Source organism: Electrophorus electricus, chromosome 10 (genome assembly GCF_013358815.1).
Source record: "Electrophorus electricus isolate fEleEle1 chromosome 10, fEleEle1.pri, whole genome shotgun sequence".
Classification (NCBI taxonomy): Eukaryota; Metazoa; Chordata; class Actinopteri; order Gymnotiformes; family Gymnotidae; genus Electrophorus; species Electrophorus electricus.
The window spans coordinates 16,072,122-16,095,366 of record NC_049544.1 but is presented as its reverse complement, the minus strand read 5'-3'; the positions used below and the strand labels follow the sequence as shown (position 1 = coordinate 16,095,366).

General features: G+C 40.7%; 1 protein-coding gene across 4 annotated transcripts in view; it reads right to left on the bottom strand.

The window, feature by feature from the left end:
- LOC113574791 (E3 ubiquitin-protein ligase HECW1) overlaps positions 1-22,522 on the bottom strand; it is a 51,655-nt gene extending 29,133 nt beyond the window's left edge. For 2 of the 4 annotated variants that reach the window (XM_027005944.2, XM_027005946.2), the window contains exons 1-6: positions 22,393-22,522; positions 14,073-14,219; positions 11,297-11,609; positions 11,069-11,176; positions 9,639-9,733; positions 716-791 (exon numbers count right to left, since the gene is read on the bottom strand). In XM_027005944.2, the coding sequence (XP_026861745.2) occupies positions 716-791; positions 9,639-9,733; positions 11,069-11,176; positions 11,297-11,609; positions 14,073-14,099 (619 nt within the window). In that variant the 5' untranslated portion in view covers positions 14,100-14,219; positions 22,393-22,522. Of the gene's footprint in view, positions 1-715; positions 792-6,329; positions 6,436-9,638; positions 9,734-11,068; positions 11,177-11,296; positions 11,610-14,072; positions 14,220-22,392 lie in introns of those variants that run through there. The other 2 variants (XM_027005943.2, XM_035531137.1) reach the window with 2 other exon arrangements.
- Positions 22,523-23,245: the final 723 nt, after the last annotated feature.

Here is a 23,245-nt window from a genome sequence, read left to right as displayed (position 1 = left end):
AAAATCAACAATTGGCGAGAGAGAGAGAGAGAGAGAGAGAGAGAGAGAGAGAGAGAGAGAGAGAGAGAGAGAGAGAGAAACAGAGAGGAGCAGAGAGAAAAAGAAAAAGCATAAGGTTTGCTGTGGTCCACAATGTACACTCAGGATTAAAAGAGGCATAAACAGATAAACCAGTGTTAAATGTCAAAAAACACCATTGTGGTCTTTATGCGGCTAGATGGGACAGATGTGTTAGAGCATAAGTTCAAGTCTGACAGGGATCAAAACAGCACTAGTCCTCCACAGGCAACATGGAAGCCAAACCTGCTGGTCAGGACCCAGGGCTTAACCCAGTCACAAACATACCAACACATGCAAACGCCACCAATCTAACCTAAATAAAGTCTTAAAAGAACCCCTGCATGTTCTGGAGGTGCTGTAGTGCCTCCTCTTTTTATGACTACGGAAAATAATTTTCTCCAAGTCATATTTTGAAAGGCATTAATCAATGTACTGTGTGAAAAAATTACTATAAATCACATGTTCCAGACTGAGAAGCCTCAGTGACAGTTCCACCTTATGGGCACTCTCAGATGCATTCCTGACTAGCAGGATCTCTACTTTGTCACAATGCTAATGCAGAAAGTGAGGGAGGGAAGGGAGAGGAGGAGAGGGGAAAGGAGATTAGAGGAGATGGGATGAGATGAGATGAGATGAGACTTTACAGTTAACTCACCTGACAGGGAGAAGCTTATGAGCCTCCTGTTTCCCAGATCCTGAGTTACTTCCTGTCTCACAACGGGCTTCAACACCTACACACAGGAAAATACAGAAAAAGTGTTCATAATTCTTCTTGTAGTGATAAACACTACAAAAATCATTGCACTAATTCACAGATTAAAACAACATAAAATTAAATATATTGTTATTGAATAATAATGATGAATGATTAAATATAAGACAACTGGCCATAAAGTCATGAAGCAGCAAAAAAACAAAGTTCACACTCAAAAAAAAAAAAAAATGCACTTGAGTCTGTCAGCACCTTCACTCCATTCCCTTCCTCTTGCTCCAGCCTGTTCTCCCTGCCTTTCCAGTGGTGCATGGCAGGAGATCAATAGCTTGTGTCCATTAAGCCTACATTGATCCAGTGACCAGGAAGAGGAGGACTTGGAGGAGATCTCCAGAGCAGCTTGCTCAGGACGGAGGGGGTAAGACTGAACTCCCACTGACGCAGGCATCCTTGTCTCAACAGCTGCAACAGTGCCACGTGTTTACGTTTGTGTGAGTGTGTTGGTGTGTGTGCATGCATTTGGGTATGTGCATTTAATTATCTTACTCAAATAAATCTTAAATAAACACCAAATCACATTAGATATAGAGTTTTTCTTCTAATCTTTTCTGGAGACTAGTGTTGAATGCTGCAATAGGGTAATATTCACTACACAACCTGCTGTATACGACCATTAACAACATCTATAAAACAGGACCTTTCAGAAGATTCACATTAATATATTCATACTACCAAAACCACTCAGCAGTCACTACAGTATAGCCAGTTACAAAAAGAAGAATCCAAAGACACAAAAGTTGTGAGTGTTACATTTGAAAAATGAAGAAAACAAACATAAGGGGCGAGGAGGTGTCTGCTACCCAAATGAGTTGCAAATCCACTGACAGTAAAGATGAGACTTCGCCCTGTGACCAAGACATCAAGTTCTACCAGGATTAAAATAATCTGCTAGGTACCTGAAGTATCAGAGACTTGAACTGTGTTTGCTGTTGTCTTCTTGGTGAGGATTAAACCATAGTCATAAATGTCATAAATCATAAACACCTGGGCTGGCAGGAGAAAACTGAATTTTTCACTTATACAATATCATTAATCACATCACTCTTTGTGCATCTGTCAATTTATGACTTGGTCACAGGGCGAAGTCTTGACTATGGTTTATGACTATGACATTTTATGCTAACATACTGACTGAAACCTCACGTGAAGAGTGCAGTGTGGCAATGAGTCAGCATCTACCCACAGCACAGTGCCACGTGGAAACAAGCACACACAATTTTCCTCATTCATAATCATTATGCAGTAAGTTTCAAATACAAACACATACACTCTCTCTCTCTCTCTCACACACACACACACACACACACACACACACACACACACACACACACACTTGTTCTTTCATCTATACACATATGCTCTCTGACACCTGCTCTCTTTTTCATATTGCAAAAAGAAGCTATTCATTTACCTTACACTTTTATCCAAATCTCTCTCTCTCTCTCTCTCTCTCTCTCTCTCTCTCTCTCTCTCTCTCTCTCTCTCCTGAGGAAAAACTCCCTGCTGACACAAGAGCCATGTTTCTAACAAACCATTTAATTTATGCAGCAGGAACACACAAAACGTAACTTACTTCTAACCATATATATAAACTGAAGAAGTGGGGGTGAGGACTAGTGAGCATTAGAGCCACTATCCAGCATGAAACATCCAAGATCCAGGATTACATCAGGAAGATGGCCCCAAGTGATGAAGTGCTTAGTGAATACCTCAAAAAGCAGAAACCTGAGGAGTATTGGAAAAGGAAAAGGAACCATTATGAAAGGATAAATCCCTGCACTGTGCTTGATATGGAAAAATCCTACCAATTGCTAGAAAAGGTTGGATTGAAAGACAGCATGGAGGCACTAATCACGACAGCACAGGAACAAGCTCTAAATGAAAGATCAATAGAGGCTGGTATCTACCACACTTGGTAAGACCCCAGATACAGACTGTGCAAAGATGAGACAACCCAGCACATAACAGAGGGATGTGACACATCTGTGAGTACGGGTTGGAAGTTCCAAGGTCAAACTGGGATACACCCCTGAAGGTGGGGGCAAAGGAGCAAGTTAAGGTCCTGCATGACTTCTAGGTACAAACAAACAAAATGGTAATGGATAACCAACTGGACATAGTAGTGATGGACAAACAGCAGAATAGAGCCATAGTGATAGATCCCAAGCGATAGCAACAAGAACAAGGAAAAACTCAAGAAACACCAAGGGCTCAAGGTAGAGCTAAAAAGATGTGGAGGGTGAAGGCAACAGTGGTTCCTATGGTAATCAAAGCACCTGTGGCTGTGACCCCCAAACTGGGAGAATGGCTCCAGCAAATCCCAGGAACAACATCTGAGATATCCTTCAAGAAGTGTGCAGTCCTAGGAACAGCTAAGATTCTAATGTTCCCAGGCCTCTGGTAGAGGACCCAAGCTTGAAGGATAAAGATTGCCCGGGGGAGGGTCAGTGGGGAGCTTATGTATATATATGTATGTGATGTCAGCAGGGAGGGAGCCATACATAAATGCAGGAAGGGAGTGTCTTTATTCTCTGTGGAAATACAACAACAAAGCACTGCAGTAATAAAAGGAAAAAAGGCAAAAGGTAAAGCAGGACGCGAGGACAAGTCTATTGTGATACAAAAGACGACTACATGGTTAGCAGGCTAACCGGGCTTAGACATCGACCACACCTATACTCAGACACAGGACTTATATGCATGCATACTAACGACACACAATAAGGAGCAGGTGTGAAACACAGGGAGGGCGTGGCCATACAGACACACACAGATAGACGTTTGGGGGGAGGGGCCGTACCGTGACAGAGCCCCACCCCAACGGCGCTACTCCCGGTGCGCCAGCCTATCAGACTACGGCCCCAAAGCCCATGCCGAACAGCAAGGCCGGTGGACCCAATATGGGCCAGCGCGAGCAGTACAGTGGGGGGTAAGACAGGCACCAAGATAACAACAGACACAGGGATGGACACACTGATAGGAACAAGCACTGACACAAAAGGGGACAAGATAACAGGTACAGTGATCGAAACAGGGATAGGTCCAGTGACCGGGACAGGTACAAAAAACAGGGTAAGGTAGCAGGAGCGCCAGCCGGTCCCCCACTTGTTGGCTGGGTCGCAGTCCACCCCAGATGGACTGGATCCGCTCTTGCCGATTTGCGTGGCGGCAGCTGCTCCGGCTTCAGTGCACGCGTGTCTGGAGACGCACATGCTGATTTGTCTTTCTAGGAGGCAGGCACTGGTGTCGCTGCCTTCTTGCTTTTACAAGGCTTTGGCTTAGGTGCTCGAGCTCTGGGGCTGTGAGCCTTCACAGTGTCCTCATCTGATGACGCCTCCCTGAAAGCCCCATTGGGCAGCCTACTTGTTCCGGAGCTGCACCTCCTGGGCAGAGCCTTGGGTGGTACCTTGGGCGCCGGAGGCCCTTCGCTCTTGGAATCCACCGACACAGTATCCATCTCCGAGGGAGAATCCCTATAGAGGACCTCCTCCATCTCCATCACCAGATTCTCCAACTGATGGACCTCCGAGTTCGATCAAAAGCTGATGTCGGAGCATTCCAATCGGAGGCTGACGTCACTATGGCCCTCACTCCGTTCGTACTCCCCGTAGTACTTCTGGTGGTCCCAGTAAGAATAATAGCACCCCATGAAGTCCGGACCTTGATACTGGTCTCCCTGGTACCAGCTGTCACAGCCCGTCAGGGTCCTCTAGGACTCTGCCGAGTCCTCCCCTGAACCACCCCCAGGGCCCCCCCAAAACTTTCCAGGAGCACTCTCCCCTGTTGTTGTGGTACCGAGAGTGCCCAGGAATATGGAGGGATTCCCCGTAAGGGTTACGCCCCTTCTTCCCCTTCTTTTTCTTGTTTCTCTTTCCTGGCATCCTTGGGTGCTCGATGTTTCTGTGATGCGAGGAGGTAAAGCAGGATGCGATGACGAGTCGTGTTACACACAACGAACGTTTATTGTGATACAAAAGACAACTACGTGGTTAGCAAGCTAACCGGGTTTAAACATCAACAACACCTATACTCAGACACAAGACTTATATGCATGCATACTAACGACACACAATAAGGAGTAGGGAGGGTGTGGCCATACAGACGCAAACACGCACACACACAGAAAGACATTTGGAGGGAGAGGCAGTACCGTGACAGTGACTCTCTCTCTCTCTCTCTCTCTCTCTCTCTCTCTCTCTCTCTCTCTCTCTATATATATATATATATATATATATATATATATATACATATATATATATATGTATATATTATATATTATATATATTATATAATATATATTATATATATTATTATAGTATTATATATATATATATATATATATATATATATATATATATATATATATATATATATATATATATATATATATATAATACTACACTGACCCTCCTCCAGTTGATCAATACACACACACACACACACACACACACACACACACCGCTATATATGTGTGTACAGAGAGAGAGAGACAGATAGAGAGATACTGTAGTAAAGTACACACAGTTTCCCGAGAAACAGGACATTTCAAACAGAATTCTGATAAAGCATATGTTTCTAATATAAACTGGTTCGTCTTCTTATGTCCTGTATCTCTGGAAATCTTGTGTGTGTACTTCATGCATGCACAAAGCATATTAGAGAGTTTATTTTGCCTTTCTTACTGCAAAAAAATGGAAAAAAAAGTGCTGATTTAGGATGTTGTTGCTCTAAAATGTAAAATTATAAAAACAGCCAACAAAAACAAAATAAACTGCAAACATCATCATCAAAACAAAAAAAGGCAAAGCCCGTCACTACAGAATCACTGCCACATCAAGAGGAGAGCAGCCTGCCACACTGTTTTTCATTTGTCAGCATCATCAAAGCCTGGGTAATCTGATCCTGAAGGACGAGCAGAACTCTCATGCAGGACGCTCAGAATGCTGAGAACTCAGCCTGCTGAGGTGAGCTGCATGGCTTCAGAGGCAGGCACCTGCTACATCTTCTGACAAACGTAGCTTGTGTCTGCTAAAACCTCAGTCTGCAGAAACAGTTTATACTGAACATGAACTTGATTTCCACAATAACTATGAAATCCTTCAAATAAAGAAAAATAGACATTTCACAATGGTGTGATGCATCTTATTTCAAAAGTGACAAAAACACTAAAAACGCTTTAATGAAATGAACTAGAACTGAAATTTCAAAAAAAGAATAATGAGAATAGAAGTACCTACGATCACTCGTAGACAACGAGCAGTGAATCTAGAATGTGTTGTGCAGTGGCACAGCCTTAAGAGGGCAAATACAGACAAATGTCAATTACCAAATTTCAGTCTAGTCACTTGCCTCTGACTAACTGCCATTTACACTTTAATTTTGGCTTCATTTAAAAGACACTGCATTTAAACTTTGTAGACCAGCTACCTTTACATCCCCTCTAGTCCACCACATCAAGTCAGTTTTGTAACAGTTTTACAGTAATAAGATGCTATACCTTCACCCAGTCAGGCATCCAGGTTGCAGAGCACTCCCATTTCCTCCTCCTGCTGTCAGTCCAGTTGGGCGACATGAGCATGCGAGGGCAGCGCACCCCCAGACCACAGCTCAAAGCTCAGCACAAGAGATGAAGCCAGTGGAATATGTCTACGTAGATGGAGAGCTTTGCTGTCCATAAGCCTGGCCGCCAGCATCCTGCTCTCTCTCTCTCTCTCAGCTACACACCTGACCCTGGCCTTTCCGTGCCGCCTTCCGCCAGCAGTTATTTTTAAGCTCTGCTCCCAGAGAAAGAGCACTGCTGCAGCGATCAAGTTCAGGGGCACTCAGCATTTCCGGGGCTCACAAGGGCAGCAGGCCACAGTAACTCAATCTTGTGGTTTAGCTGGATGCTAACTAGGAATAGTGCTATTAAAGGGCAGTGTTTGATTATGTTTCAGGGATGAATTGGGAGAGTTTGGATGAGGTCAGCGTGGTAAATAACATTACCGGGGACAAGGTCAGACAAATACAATGGCATGTTTCCGTAACCTCAAAAAGCCACACATGCACTGATTACTTTCTGAGACTATGATGATGACCACAAATCATAGTAATCTAATTTTGGGACAGAAAACTGTAACCTGATTCTGTACTAAAACAGAGTCAGTGAGTGACAGAAAGAAATGATAAATGAAATGATGGTTAATAGGACCAAACTATAAGTAGAGAAATGGGTAATGTGAATAGCATGAACAATATGAGTAGTATGAGTAGTGTGAGCAGCGTGAGTATTATAAGTAGTGTGAGTAGTATGAACCGTGTTGAACATTTCTCTGTTATTCCTTTGCAAGGTGGCAATGCACAGAATCATAACATCCATACTCTCTCTAACTATCTGAACAGCCTTGGACAGCTTGGCTTTATCAAATGGCTCTCACATCTTCATGACCCTCAGTTTTTATTTGTGCATTAAATATTGCATGTTGCAATATTTGTTGACAAGCCACTAAACCTGGTTTATATTACCAGCCCAGCATACATATATTACCCTGACAAAGTCATAGGGGACATGGTTGGAAAAAGCTGCAGGGTAGTAAAGTCAAGGCAGAGACTTTCTCTCTTCACTGGGGAACAGAATCCAAAAGATAATTTAGTGGTTATCATGTTTATAAGAGCAGGCATGCCTGCAAATGCCTTCCTTTAATTACCGGACAGCTACTTTTTCTAATTCCTTCTTTTCTCCTCTGTAATTCTCCTCTGGCAGTGTAAGGGGACAGGTGTGAGGCAGCATCTCACTATTGTGCACTTAATCTTTCACACTCACGCAGTCTTACAGCTCTTACAGAGCTATTTTCTCAATCATATAATTAAGGAACCAATACCAACTGAAGTAGTGACTGTTATGTAGAAATATGTCTACATTAAACATTCAGTATAGTAAGTGTGGTCAGGAACATTACATATCCACATAATTGATCTCAGCTGTCAAGAGCATGTATAATCTGAATCAACTGTAAAATTAATATGCAGAGAAGTGATAAAGAAATATCAAGCTGTTTTTTTTTCCATTTTGTTTTTTGTTTTGTTTTTTTATGGTTAACGGTGCTTATACAACTGAATTACGGACTTCCTGCCGAACAGACCCTAGCTGGGGAATACTGACGACTGCACCTCCTCCACACTACCTCTGAACACAGGTGTTCCTCTGGGATGTGATCTCAGCTCCCTACTATAGTCCCTGTACACACACAGCTGTGTCACCATGCACAGCTCAAATATCATTTTCAAGTTTGCTTTTGACCCTACTATTCTGGGCCTCATCACAGATGGTGATTAAACTTATGGTGATGAAGCCTACAGAGTTACGATCAGAACACTAGCTGAACGGTGCAATGACAGCTACCTCTGTCTCAACATCAGCAAGACAAAGGAGATAAATGTGGATTCCAGAAGGCTGCAGGGAGGTGCTCACTCCCTCTTATACATCAGTGGTGTGCTGTGGAGAGAGTCAGCAGTATCAAGTTCCTCATAGTGGACTTCTCCAACCCTTCACACTAACACAGAGGTGAAACACAGGGGCAAAAACTGTACTTTGTGAGAAAGCTTAGGAAGTTTGACCTCCCCCCAACATCTTAACCAACTACATACAAATAACTGTCTTAAGCACCCAGTCAGGATTCTCTCTATGGTGTAGTTGTCTGGTTTGGCAGCTACTTACTCCATAACCCTACAACCCTCCAGGGAGTCATGAGAACAGCTAAACTTACCATTGGCAACAATCTCCCAGCCTTACAAGATATCGTCCTCGCATATTGTCTAAAGGAGGTCCTCAAAATCACCACAGACTACAGTCACCCAGCACAGGGACTGTTTACCAGACTGCCATCAGGCAGGCTGCAACACAGCATTCAATCCAGAACCAGCAGGTTGAAGAACAGGCCATCAAGATCCTGAATAAACTGTCATCCAGTCATCACTCATCCTCCCACTGTTCCACTCATGCTTGTACTCACATTGATAACCTCACAGACACTCAAAGACAATTTCTTCTTTAGTCATCTTTAGTCACTGTGGGCATATTTATAATAGCAGTTCTAGTACTGTTGCAAAGGACACTGCCCTACCTTGGTGTAATATTCCATATACTTAATATATTTAATATACCCTATTGTATCATTGTTCATATATCACAGTCTTTATGTGTATACAGTTCCTACCCCAAGGCCATCACTATACTGGACTTAGAACTGAAAGAACTGAAGGTAAAAGAACTGCACTGAACTCTATACACTGTACTAAGCACTGCACTAAGGAACCACTCCTATTGAACAGTCATTTTGCAATATATATCTCTGCAATACAATGTGCAATATCCATTCTAAAATAGCTGCTCTTGTGTAATATCTAAGCAATACATCCTGTGGAATAACAGCACAATACTTATTCTAAAAAATACTTACTCTGTAATTGTATGTGTGTATTTATCACAAAGCATTTGTTGCCTTCTGAGTACACAGGATGTATATGTAGACAGAGCTCTGTTAAAATTAATTTTGTTGTACACATAGAACAATGACAATAAAGAAATCTTAATCTTATATTCATAATTCATATTTGCATAGCATTTTACATACCATAGCTTTAGTACAACTAGAAATGTTCATTCAGCCACATCAAATTTGATCCTATTTATTAAATGAGTGTATTAAGAAAGTCAAGAAGTGTCACATCTGCATTATAAACTGTTTAATCAGCCATACTCCTGTGGCAATGTGTGTGTGTGTGTGTGTGTGTGTGTGTGTGTGTGTGTGTGTGTACATATACTCACAGTAGCAGAAGTGTTCCGCACTGTCACACAGGGGGTGGTAGCTCTCAGTGCTCCACTCACTCCATGGTAATACTTGAAACAAACCTTGGTCTCATCTATATGATGAAAGACAGAGAGAGAGAGAGAGAGAGAGAGAGAGAGAGAGAGAGAGAGAGAGAGAGAGAGAGAGAGAGAGAGAGAAAGAGGGAAATTCAGTTCTGCATAACCTGTTCAAGAAGTAGTTTCTGAGTATGGTGGTCATTGTCTCAGTATGACAAACCTCATAGAGCAGCTTGGAGCTGATTTTGCTCTATAGAATACCTAGAGCTATGATGCATGGCTACATGTTCTACTAAGAAGTATACTGAGGTCTGAGTTCTAATGACCAAATGAGTGGTAAGTGACTTGACAAATGAATTATGATTATGTCAAAAGGGAGAAAGACAGAAGCCAAGCTAAATTTCTCTTCAAGTGTAGTGAGTATGCCTTATAAAACAAGGCAGAGCACCATAAGCATTCTTGCTGCACCCTGCACCTTCTTCACCAAGCAGCCCATACCTGGCCTACTGTTAGCTAGTAATTTCACTTTTAAGCACTCTTATTTGCATTTAGGAGTCATGGCAGTGCACAACAGCCCCACACATGCCATGCAGCACTGGCACACTTGCATTTGTATCATGGTGAGTGCTTTCTGGTCACCATGGTTGTCTGACATTGTCTTAGAGGGTGTTATGGGTAGTTAGACACATATAACTGACATCTTGGAATTACAGTAACTGAAATGTGTCAGAGCAAGCAGTGCTAGGACAGAATTGTATTTTTTTTTTTATTAATCTTGTGAGAGAGTAACATTATTCTAACAGGAAATAAACCTGCTTTCCACAGTCTGTCAGAAAAGACACAATACTACAAAAAGAAAAGAAAATCTACTGCCTGAGATTCCCTAAGCACAGAGAGACACATTTTACAGGCAGTGGTGCAGATATTTATACACCTTTTTGTGTTTTTGGTTCTTCACTTAGGGACAAGCCATACTTAGACAGAGCAGGAATGAATGATAAGCTAACAGAAGCAAAAAAAAAGATCAACAAACAGCATGGGAGCCGTGAAAGATCTGGTCATGAATATATGGTGATGATAGAAGCTTACGTCTAATGATATTCTGAGCATTGTAATGAATTCCATTTTTCCCAGATGGATGGACGGATGGATGGATCTATCTATCCATCTATTTATCCATACAGATAACTAAGTCATAGAAATATTGTTTAATGAACTCCCCCCTGATGTTGAGTTGTATGTGCTCAAAAGCCTATGCTTAATTCTACAAGATGAACAATGCACTGAGAGAGAATAAGAGAGAGAGAGAGGGAGGGAAAGCATGAGAGAGAGGGAATGAGAGAGAAAAAGAGGGACACAGAGAGAAAGCAAGAACAGCAGGGAATCCTTACTTTCCACAAAGTATGAGCTGGCATCGATCTTCCAAATGATCTGCCCTTTATGGGACCCATTCACCCCACGGTTCTTGTAGTCCAGAAAGTTCTCTGAAAGAACCTCATCTAGAGAAGATGAAAAAATGCGATTTCTGATACCTATAGGCACACAATTCTCTAATCTTTTCAAGAATAAATAAACTTCTAAATCATTTTTCATTCTCTACAAAATGTAATATAACTCACCAACAAAGTACATGCCTATCCAGTCACCAGCATCCACCTCCTCTTTGATGTCCCAGCAGATGAGGATATCCTGAGACTGGCCGATGCAGTAAAGGGAGGTGCTGACAGTCAGGGTGGAGCGGCTAAGTGGCGACACCAGGTCTGTGTCACTGGTGGAGCGAGGCAGAGTCAGTGGGTCGGGGTCACTGCTGTAGCAGTACGGCTCAGCTGCGCAGCTATAGCGCACACCGTTCTTGCAGTGGCGCCGGCTCAGGGAGCTCCGCGATGGTGTTGCCATGGCGGCCAGGCCCAGAAACCGGTTCTGGTACAGGTTCTGCAGGGTAGGCACAAAGAAGGACATGATCTTAGTCAGATATCTGGGTTGTGGTATAGTCTGTAATTGGCTAAGTGTAATTGGCTACCATCAAAAGCAGAGTCTGATAGGGGTTTTCAGGCAGTAGCGATATATAGACTGTTAAGAAACTCAACTGTAAATATATATATATATATATATATATATATATATATATATATATATATATATGCCATTTTATAGCTTCAGGACAGAAGGTCTAGCATTCTTCAGAAAACACTTCATGTATTTTGATAAATGCTCATTTAAAATGCTCAAGTTTGTATAAATGGAATCATTCATACTAAGGTTTAACACAAATTATTATAGTATGTCAAGGCCCTTTGCTCTAATGCAGAGCTTTTTGTGGGTAAAGTTAATTTGAGTATGGCTGAAACTGACACAGGAGATTTAGCATATTACTTAGTATTTCTAGAAACTATGAACATGTTTTACATAGGGGCAAGATATAGTGGAACAGGACATATCTGGGCAGTCATAGATGCCAAAAACAACCATTTGAATGACAAATAAATTAGCATGACTTTTCTCAATGAATAGGAATTTAAAAAAAATCAGACATTGGTAGATGAGGGTTCTAATGACAGCTTTCGGCAGGGTGTTTTGAAAATGGGTGAAATGTTTATGACAGAAATCATTCTAGATATTTGAATAATTTAGGCATGATTAGTGTTTAGTTTAATCACAGGGTGGGCGTATTCTTGCAATTTTGTAACACTCTTACACAGAACAAAATGAAATGAACACATTGAGCTCTCCCTCATTCTATCTCACACACACACACACACACACACACACACACACACACACACACACACACACACACACACACACACACACACACACAAAGAAATACCCAAAAGACCTGTTCAGCCTTTCCACGTGGTACTTGTTTTTGAGTGCTAACTGCCAAAGGACACAGTCACTGGGGATTTATCCTTTAATTCATTATGTCACATGATCGTTTTTGCACCAAAGAATAATCACTTTAGAATCACCACAGTGTCATTTAAGTGACATATGGGAAAGAACATTATCATAGAAGCTGACAGAACTTCAGCTTTAAGAGAATGCTTGTACAAGATGTTAGAGAGACTGTCAGATGTCAATGCTTGTTGCTGCTGCTTCTCAGAGGACTATATTTTCACACTTTGTACAGCAGTTTTTTGTTGTTTTTTTTTTCATTTGTAAGGCACCATACGTCCTATCCAGATTTCAAGACTTAAACAATGTTATTTGTCAGCTTTGCTGTCAACTTGGTAAGAATAAGTAACAAATATATCTAGGAGAACCAGGTTACCAGGGGAGTGGAGTGCATTAAAATTGTTTAATAAATAGGAGCACATTAGGTAAGAGGGTGGGTGCTCTTCATTTATTTTTGGTGTTTGGATCTTAGCTAGGTAAGATGTTTACTTTCTTTTTACTTAGCACTTGGGGAATAGAAGGTTTGATTTTGTTTGTTTTTCTTTGTCACCATCCATGGTTGATTTCCCAGGCTAGCTATCCTTAAATTGTTTAGAGTATAGGATAAATACCTGGTAACTTTAATTATTGTTTAGTGTGATTATTGTATAGTACACTTCATGATTTATGGAATCTGGTCTCTGGTGTGATCAATCAAGCTCTCCTGCCTAACACTTTCCATGCCCATGACTTATCCGTGGGTCATAACAGGCAGCAGGCAGCGCAAGAAAACTCTCAAACACACCCTTACCTCTCCTTCCAGCATGACAGTGTGCATGTGCAGTGTTTGCGGGTGATTTACATAGATTGAGCATCACAGTGATGTTGCTGGGGACTTTTGCTCTTCATACCATTTCATTAAGGAGGCCCCAAGAACTTGGTGGTGATCTGCCACTGAATTCCCCAGACCAAAATCTTTAGCGTGCATTTCTTCATATGATAAAGCACTTCATAAAACTTTAACAATCACGTTCACTGCCAGACACATTTCCAGTTGCAGTTTCTGGGGTTTGCTCTTAGCTTCTTTCCCATTTCTGCTTTTTCAGAAAAGCATGAGTATCATCTCAAAACCTGTACAAGAGTTACTGACCCAATAAGAGACGCAGAATATGCTTGTAGTCTAATAACTGCAAATGTATTAAACTAATTAAGGTTAGGGCTTTTGCTGCGAATCACATTCAAACCTCTTCTTATGACTTGTTTTATATAGACTCTAACTACTAATCTCTGGTATGTCTCTGGTAAAGTCACACTGCAATTGCATAGCATTGCTGTCAAATGATAACAGGACAAATTCACACATTCCCTCCCCACAACACTTGCACACTTACACACACTCACATCAACAGTTGAAGTGACTGCATTGCGTCTTAACGGTCACAATGACTGGTGAGAGCTGGAAGAGGACAATGAAGAGGATGATGAGTTTACGCATTCAGCAAATGGAGGAAAAGCACTGACCTTAACACTACAGAGGTGCATCAGCATAATGACTCGCTAACGCAAAGCACATCAAATCTTAAGAAGAAGGTCAAGAAGTTATTCACACACTGGTTCTAACTGGAGCATTCTCAGTCAGCTGAGGGTAAGCCAAACATCACAGGCATCCTGTAAAAATACATTTACATAATTAGACTACAGGTTCCTTGTATTTACATGTTCTGAAAGGCCTATGACTAAGCAGAAATATGGACATTATTTAAATACATAGGTGTACAAATTCAAAAGAAACAAACATAGCTATGCTCTTACATAGTGAGAAAGACATGGACGTGGATCAGTGTTTCCCATACTCACTGCAGCACAGTTGTGTTTTCTTTCCCTTGCATATGAAGCTGATTTCAGCTTGTGTTACATGAATTTTTAACAAGATAATGAGCTGAATCCGGTCTTTTAGATAATGGAAACTACTAAATTGTGTATTGCATTGAAAAACCGACACAGACTAATACAAACACACATGAACATAGTCATTAATAGATACAGAAAAGAGAAAAAGGTCAGCACCTGTAAAAGAAAGTTAGGCAACATTTTAATGAAAGAAAGCAGCTCTTCAAGTGTTAAACCATGGCAAAACAGTGCAAATGAAAAATAAATCTGGCACAAAGCAAGGTGTTTACTGTTAATAGAAATACACCAAATGGGTCTAGGTGAGATCTGTTTGTTTCTTATAGTAGAATTCATTCTTTTTCACAAATGATACATCATAATGGGCCTAAAATTACTTGTGAAGCTAAAGATTAATTTAAACTGGCTTTTTCTGACACAGACTGCCATGATACTATAAAATCATACTATAATTTTTTTTTTTGGCAAATAATGATGGAGTTGACCGAGCTCTCATTAATATTTGTTCATCATTTAATGAAGCTATCATATAATCAAAACAAACATTATATTAAAATCTCTTTTTTAAAAGTAACAGAGCCAAAGTGACCAAGAGGCTGACACTGTAAATGCTGGCAAATGTGTTTTGTAAAAGTGTCCATATAGTCAAGTAACATCACTGAAACTGGACTCTCTATGTCTCCTGCATAGCTTTACCCTCAATGGAAAATCCATCTATGCCCTTTGCCAGAGATGATGGGTCCACAGCCAAAGGAAACAGACACATTAATTAGATTCCAAGGATGTTTGAGACAGAGAAAATGTGCTCCCTGATAACATTACAACCCTCGATAGCCCGCAAGAATATCATCCTACTCTTAGTCGTGACACTCTACATTATTTAGGCGAATAAAGTAAGATATGAGATTCACAGCTCACAGGGTTTCAGATAAAGGGGGGCTGCACTTCAATTTTCTAATGCTAGGGACTTTTCTCACCACTGGAATTCCAGTATCAAGGCATACAGCTACTAGTAAAGTCTTTTAATGTTGCTTCTGAGCACTGAAAGAAGCAGTGTAGACAGTGTAGCAGCGTAAAGACAGTACAGTATAGACACTGAAGGCAATTAAGTGAACCTGTTTAACTTTAATTATAATACAGCTTGTATTCCTTATTTGGTTCAATGGAGACAGTACAGTATAGACACTGTAAAAGCACTGAAGGCAATTAAGTGAATCTGTTTAACTTTAATTATAATACAGCTTTTATTCCTTATTTGGTTCAATGATTCCCTCCAAGAAATTATAGGTAATGAGTAGAATGAAATATGTATAAGAAAAAAAATACATTACATAATTTCATGTTATAGTTTTTAAGGACCATATTCCCAGGACCATATTCCCAATCTACTTTATTAGCGATTGCCTGTTGAAACAAGTCAACATGATCCTTGCATTGACACATACTCTAAACTCATATCTACAATATAACACCATATCATGCAGGTTGTGCACAGCCTGCCAGGACTCAAAACAAGATGCAAAACCCCATAATATTTCACTAGACAATGAAGACACAAACTCAGTTTTCATTGTATGTAATCCACAACAGTAACAAACCCTAATGCATTTGATTTAAATAACTTTGGAGTTAAACCATTTAAAGAATAAGTTTAAAAGTTCATATGCTTAATGTAATTGCATTGAGAATATACCAGAAAATAATGGTTGATAATGATTTAATATCTCTGTAATGTCTTTTATTTCTCATTTAGCATCAATGGTGTAAATTAAATTTCTTGCAAGAGAAATGGTTATTTTGTGCACTGACAAGCAATGATTCTCTGTAAAGTGGAATATGGTAAATTTGTAGGATAGTGTGATGCCATAACTGAGCACAAATGTCCTGCAGCAGAGAAAAGCAGTGACTGCATGGAAGTCCCATGGATGGGGATTCCTGTCTGCTAATCTGCTGATACTGCAGGGTGATGCCAAATTATACATACATTATTCATGTGACTTCACAAACACACACAAATATAGAAGTGATTGTGCTGATTCAGATATTGCTAATTACACACACACACACACACACACACACACACACACACACACACACACACACACACACAAAAGGGACATTCACAACAAGGTATATACAATTCTAGCCTCTTTTAGTTCCCTCAGTGGAGATCCTCATTCTACTCTTACCAGTCAGGTTAGGGCTCCATGGACTTAATTAGCACCTGCAGCATCACTTTTTGCTGTAGAGTCGTACTTTTCTCAGCAAGCGATCACCAAGGGGAAGAAAGGCCATAGTGAGCATGTCACAGCCTCTGCTATTCCTTAATTAAACCACATAATCACATTGTGCTTTTAATTTACTACACTTAAGGTGCTCTATTCATAAGGCTTAGGATAGCTAATTACTTTCACTTTTATTGACTAGATTCTTAAAGCTGCTGTCTCGCAAGGGTCAGGTCACGCTCCGGCCCACACCCAGCCACACACACACACACACACACACACACACACACACACAAACACACACACAACCAATCACCCACACAGCTAATCTCCATCACCCAGGCAATCAGAAATTTCTATCCTGTCATTCACCAGCCCATCTACCAATCATATCACTCATTATTTTCCATGTTCCCAATAAAGAACTTATTGATTATTACATTCACCTGCACCTTGTTTAATCTTCTGTATTTAAGCCCACAGGTGCCTCCGGTTGATGCTTTCCATTGGCCCTGACATCTTCATCATCAAAATGTCACAGTATGTGAAGCCAGATTCTGAAAATGCAGAGTGAAATCACCCTGGCTGAAGCTGTTGGCCTCCAAGGGGCGGTCTTTGGGAGGCAACAGCACATGTTCTCTGACCATCATCCATTGGTCCCCCCTTGCCTGTCTCATTACCTGGTCCTACCTGTCTGGTCCACCACCATCAGGTTTCCCCATGTCAGTAAAACCATATCCATCCCAGTGCCATATGAGGACATGTCTGAGGTTTTCAGCCCTATTAAGGCCACTCAACCTCCCCTTCACAGGTCCATAGACTGCTCCAAAGTGACATGCACCAGACAGAAGCCCATTCTGACTCCTTCTTGCTTTTTGGGAGCCATCAGATGGGACTTTGATCAGGTAATATTGTGGTCTATACCTCATCCAGGTTGTCTTCCCAATGGACTGTTCTAGAGCATTGCCGCTCCTCACTCATGTGGCCCTACATTTCCCTGGGGACAGAACATCTGGGCTCCATCCACACAAGGTAGCTGTTAGCAGCATGCTACTAGTGGCCATCCATGCAACAAAACATAGTGGGGTACATGACATCATGTTCCACCTGCTCTAGGAGTAGGGTGACATCTACTCCACCTGTAAGGAAGCAGCTTGATAGACCCTGGAGTCACATCACCATTGACTTCATCATGCATCCTCAAGCCTCAGGGGGTAATAGCGCTCCCTACAGCCTGGGAAACAGTTACTCTCTTCTATCAGCACGTCTTCTGCCAGTTTGGGTTGCCTATGGAAATTGTATCAAACAGAGGCATTCAGTTCACGTTCTGAGTGTGGATGGAGTTCATAGATAAGATGAACTTCACAGTGAACCTAATGCCAGGGTACCACCCACAGGCTAAGTGGAACAGGTAAAGCTGCACTGTCAGGAGCATCCAAACAACTGATGTATCTACCTTCCGTGGGCTGAGTATACCCAGAACTCCCTTTGCCATGCCATTTGAATGCATCCTGGGTTACCAGCCCACCTTGTATCCATGGAACCTGCCAACCTCAGGTAACCCTACACTGCAGGAATGGTTCAGGCGCAGTGAGTCTGGGAGACACAGCTGTCAGGAACGTGCCATTGCGTCCTATAAGAGGAAGGCCAGTCAACAAAGAGAGACCCCAATCTACCAACCAGGAGATTGAGTATGGTTGGCCACCAAAGGCAACAAGACAGGTCCCAGTAGTAAGCTTAGCCCCAGGCACATAGCCCATCAAGGGATCAATGAGGTCACATACCAGGCCAAACTACCTATAGGTAGCTGGGTGTCCACTGCTTTCCATGTCTCTTCACTAAAGCCCTCCACTGCAGGTCCCTTGGATGAGACTGACACAGGCTCTAGTCCCCCTCTTCCATTTGATGTTGGGGGCAAGCCAGCCTAAGTTGTGAGAGCACTGTTGGACTGCAGGAGACATGGAAGAAGGATCTAGTACTTGGTGAACTGAGAGGCATATGGACTGAAAGAGCACAGCTGGGTGTCAGACACCTAGATCATGGACCCGTACCTGGTAGAATCAATACATTAACATAGACCTTGTTTTAGCTTCCTTAGTTGTCCACAGTTGTCTCCAGTTGATGCATTTGCCATTTGAGTCTATGATAATCAAGCCTAAAAGACTCAGACCTATTTGTTGTCCATTCACCTTTTTTACTGTTTGTTTTTTACAATTTCCCCTTAGTTGTTTTGCCTGACCCCCTTTTGTATTTACTACCTGGTTTCTGTATTTGCTCTTCTGGCTTTGAACATAGACTTTGATCTCTCTATGGTTTAGATTTCCCTTTACTTTGCTCTTTCAATTTTGACCCTGAGTTATTCTGCTACCACTAATTGGAACATTAATAAAGTTCTTATTCTAAATCTGCGAGCATCTGATTCTGCCTGGCCCATCACAGAATCATATTTTGACATAATTTGTGTTAATACAACGTTAGCAAGAACCTTACTGAGTGACAAATTTGGTAACTTTTTTTCTCTGATAGTTTTCACATTAACAGCTTCATGAAAAATTTATTTTCATTGCACTATTTAATTCAATATGCACACTCAGTAATTCCCTCTGGTTAGAAATGCTACCAAATTATCAAATTCTCTCTCAATCAAGCAGCCTGCAACCATTCCAAATCTGAACAATCCTTCCACATCAACATATTAATTTAAGCAGGGAGTCTTTTGATTTGATAAACTCATTCCAACACCATGCGTGCTGACTGTTGGAGCCATAAAGTGGTCCTGGCTATTTCTGACTGGTCTAAAAGCTTGCATTCTTTCTTAGGCCCTTTCTCTATGAATATTTTTACAAGGCTTTTTAGGAAATAGAAAGGCTGTGCTGCTATACAGTTGTGCCTCAGGGTGCTGTAGCTCACTTGGAGATTCACACACTAAAAAACAAAGACCATTTTCTTTGATATTTGATGAAATGATCACCAAATGCAATGTTTAGTGTTGTTTAACTAAACCATTCCTTTCCTGCTTGGAATACATTTAATGTGAGGCGCAAACTGTTCTATGTCTTAAATCAGGAAAATGTGGAATGCAGAAATTATCAGGACACAGTCAAACAGTTTCTTAATACTTTCAAATCAGAACAAGAAATGATTTGATGTATCCATGCTTAACATACTATGGGCAGTAAGAACTTCCAATGTTTCAGATTTTCAATTTCTATAATGCACTAAATCATAGATAACTTAATATTCAATTAGTGAAACTATAAGTGAATAAACTACACTTTGGTACTATGGTGTATTGTGCAAATTAAGTAATGGGCCATTAATCATTAGTCTAGCATATCAGAAGAAAAAGAACTTGTTTTTTTGGTATTCACTGGTAGAAATGATGGGACCCAGGCACATTTAGTGAGCTTGCAGGGAAAGCACATGTAGTGAAGCGTGACAGTGTTCGTGTGCTGTAGGACTGCTGCATATATAGGAGAACTCCACTCATAAGGAGACCATATGAGGTCATCAACCAGTGCCTTTGGCAGTCTCTTTGTCTCCATATTATGTCTGGATCTTTCTTAAAATGCAAACTATCATTACTTTTGCAGGAGTTCTTTCTAACATATTTTTTTTCTAGCATATTTTTTGTCAGATAGTAACTGCTATCAAAATCTGCATCATTTCAAGATGTACACTTCAAGTAGTCCTTACACTCAAGTGCACAATTAAATCAAATCTCCCTTTTGTATGATCCACGCACAACCAGGCCTGCTTACAACAGCTAGTGAAGACCTAGACAATCAACCCTCTAAGCTCTTTGAGGAACAGCCACTACATCAATGAGGTGGAACTATACTTGTATTCAATTTAAAGACCAGTTACTACAGGCCAAATATATATTGTGTAAAAAAAATGTCAAATCATTGAAGCAACATCTCGGAATGTGCACCCACTCCCCACATTATTATAAAGATTACTATTAGTAGTAGTGGTAGTAGTATTACATAATAATTATACTTTTATTAAAAATATCATCTTTGCATTATTATTACAAATAATAAAGAAGAAGAAGAAGAAGAAGAAGAAGAAGAAGAAGAAGAAGAATATAAAAGTATACCTAATAAAGTGGCCAAAAGGTGTAGCTGCAAATTGTTTCTAATGTGTTACTGTGTGGGTGGTGAATGAAATATTCAGTATACTGTTCACATATTCAGTATATCATATTCACAATGACTCATGATATTAAAATCCCAGTAAGTGCGTGCGGAAACTCCGATATACATTTTCCACTTATGAAAGGAATGCTCTGACCATGTAATGCATAATGTAAATATTAATACATATACTCAAATTTGCCTGATTGTGCAGGGTTCCAGCCTCCCCTTGGCAAGAGTCAGTGTGTTTAGACTAATATTTTTGATTAGCATTTGTTATTTTTTAAAGACATTTTAATTGTTAATTATGGCAGTATATAAATAGTACACAGATAAATACTGAAACTATCCTCAAATTTACTATGCTCAGAAAACTAATAATTTTCAAATACAAAGACATAACGCTAGTTTTGGAGAGTTTCATGAGGTGGAGTTTCCTTGAACTGATCTTTTCAACTCCCTGAACACGATTAACATATGATTGTTAATTTCATTAATACACTAAAACTTAAAATTAATATGTTCTCAAGTCATAATTAATTTTTGGAGTTTACCAACCTTTATTGGTCCCTGATTTTATCTGCAGTTTGTATAGGAACATTTTAGATCAGGGTTTCTACAGGCTGCTATAAACCCTTGGCGTGCCATAACACTGAACCATGTTACACTTCCTGGACTCTCACACACCTGACTCAGCTGACTGACACCCTCATTAGCTAATGATAATTAGCTGAGTGGAACTGAGTGTGTTAGAGAAGAAAAACAACTAGTGAATTAAAGCTGATGAAAATCCATAAACTAACTGCTTCATTAAAGTACAACCCCAAAGTGTGAACATTTAAATCTTTTCACTGCATGTCTTGTGCCTTAATATCGTGACATTAAGCCGTGGAAAGACAGAATACAATAGGAATCTGCAACATTTGTGGGTAATCAGCCTAAATATGATAAAGGTCAACGAAGTGGGAAGGGACTTATCTAGCTGACAAGCTACACATTAAGCACTATGCTTCTGAACAGATCGGATATAATAGCTTAAGTGTTAAAACTAGTTTACAGCCCAGGGGAAGTTAGGTTATATAGAGTACAGTGCTGGACCAAAGAACATGCCAGACACGTAAGGAACCTATTGCATACAAGGGCAGGACTTTTCTTTCAATGCCGATATTACTGTTGTCTAATGTCTGTATTACCATTAAAGAAGAAAGCAAGAACATGTCGTGGATAAAACTTTCTTAGAGCAATAGATAATCACTGATTAGTAAGAGCGTTGCCATGTGATTGCTGCCTGGGAGATATTACAGAACTACAAATGATGTCGAAGGATTGTGGTCAGCAGAATCCCCTCCAGCGGTATTGGTACAGTAGCAATAAACGGTAAATCAAGAAAAAAAAAAACTTTAAACTTTTCATAGACAGTCAATTCATTAGTCACATCTGACTCAACCTGTCGTCGTTTCTCGTGTTTAAAACCATCCGTTTTGGGGCAGCCTACTCTTGCTCAGTGTAATCACGCAGCCTCATGCATACATGCAAACATTTGAACCATATTAGAACCACGCGACCTACCTGAGACAACAAAACCTGCCTGTGAATCATATTCTCAGGAGCGATCATCCTAAGTGTGATACACCATGCTCTCGAATTCCATGTTTACCCGTAAACACTGCACAACGGAGGATACTATGCTGTCGCTAGATGCCGCTTCATCTCCACCTACTTGCTGTCCGTTGAGCACCAAGGACAACGACCAATGAATGGCAGCCGTCCTTTCCCACTCACGCTCTTACTCCGCCTCCCGACAGCTCCCGTCAACACATGTGCCTGCAGGCCAATCCAACGTGTCACAACTCGGCACGGATTTATTTGTTTGTTTGTTTGCCTGTTTGATTCTGGTTGGGTAAACTGATTTTCTGCACATACTAAAATAAAATGCAAATAGTACTGATAATAATTAAACATTATGCTGCACTGCACCATCTTAAACCATCTTAAATCAGAAAACTACAAATAACAATACAAACATTTGATCAAGGCATGTTAACTGTTATATCTTTACCTCTCTACACCAATGAGGAGACATCAGATTTGCCATTCCCCCGTAGAGAACAGTCTAATTACAGAATGTATCATAAGTAACCTAATCCCCTAAACACAAATAAATCAGGGACAAAGTATAAAAATACCTAGCCCAATGCAATGGTTAAAACCAATAGGCTATATTCGGAGTAGCGACCAGCAGGTACTGTGTGCAGGTATGTGTAATTGCTAATGTATTTATTCTTTGTGGCGTTTGTGTGTAGTTTTACATATAATTTGATGGAGTCTTTTCAGTTCAGTACATTTCAGGTAACGATGGATGGACGATGGAATATTTTTGCGCCGGCTCTCGTCTATATTGTGTTTTATTTAGCCCTGGGCC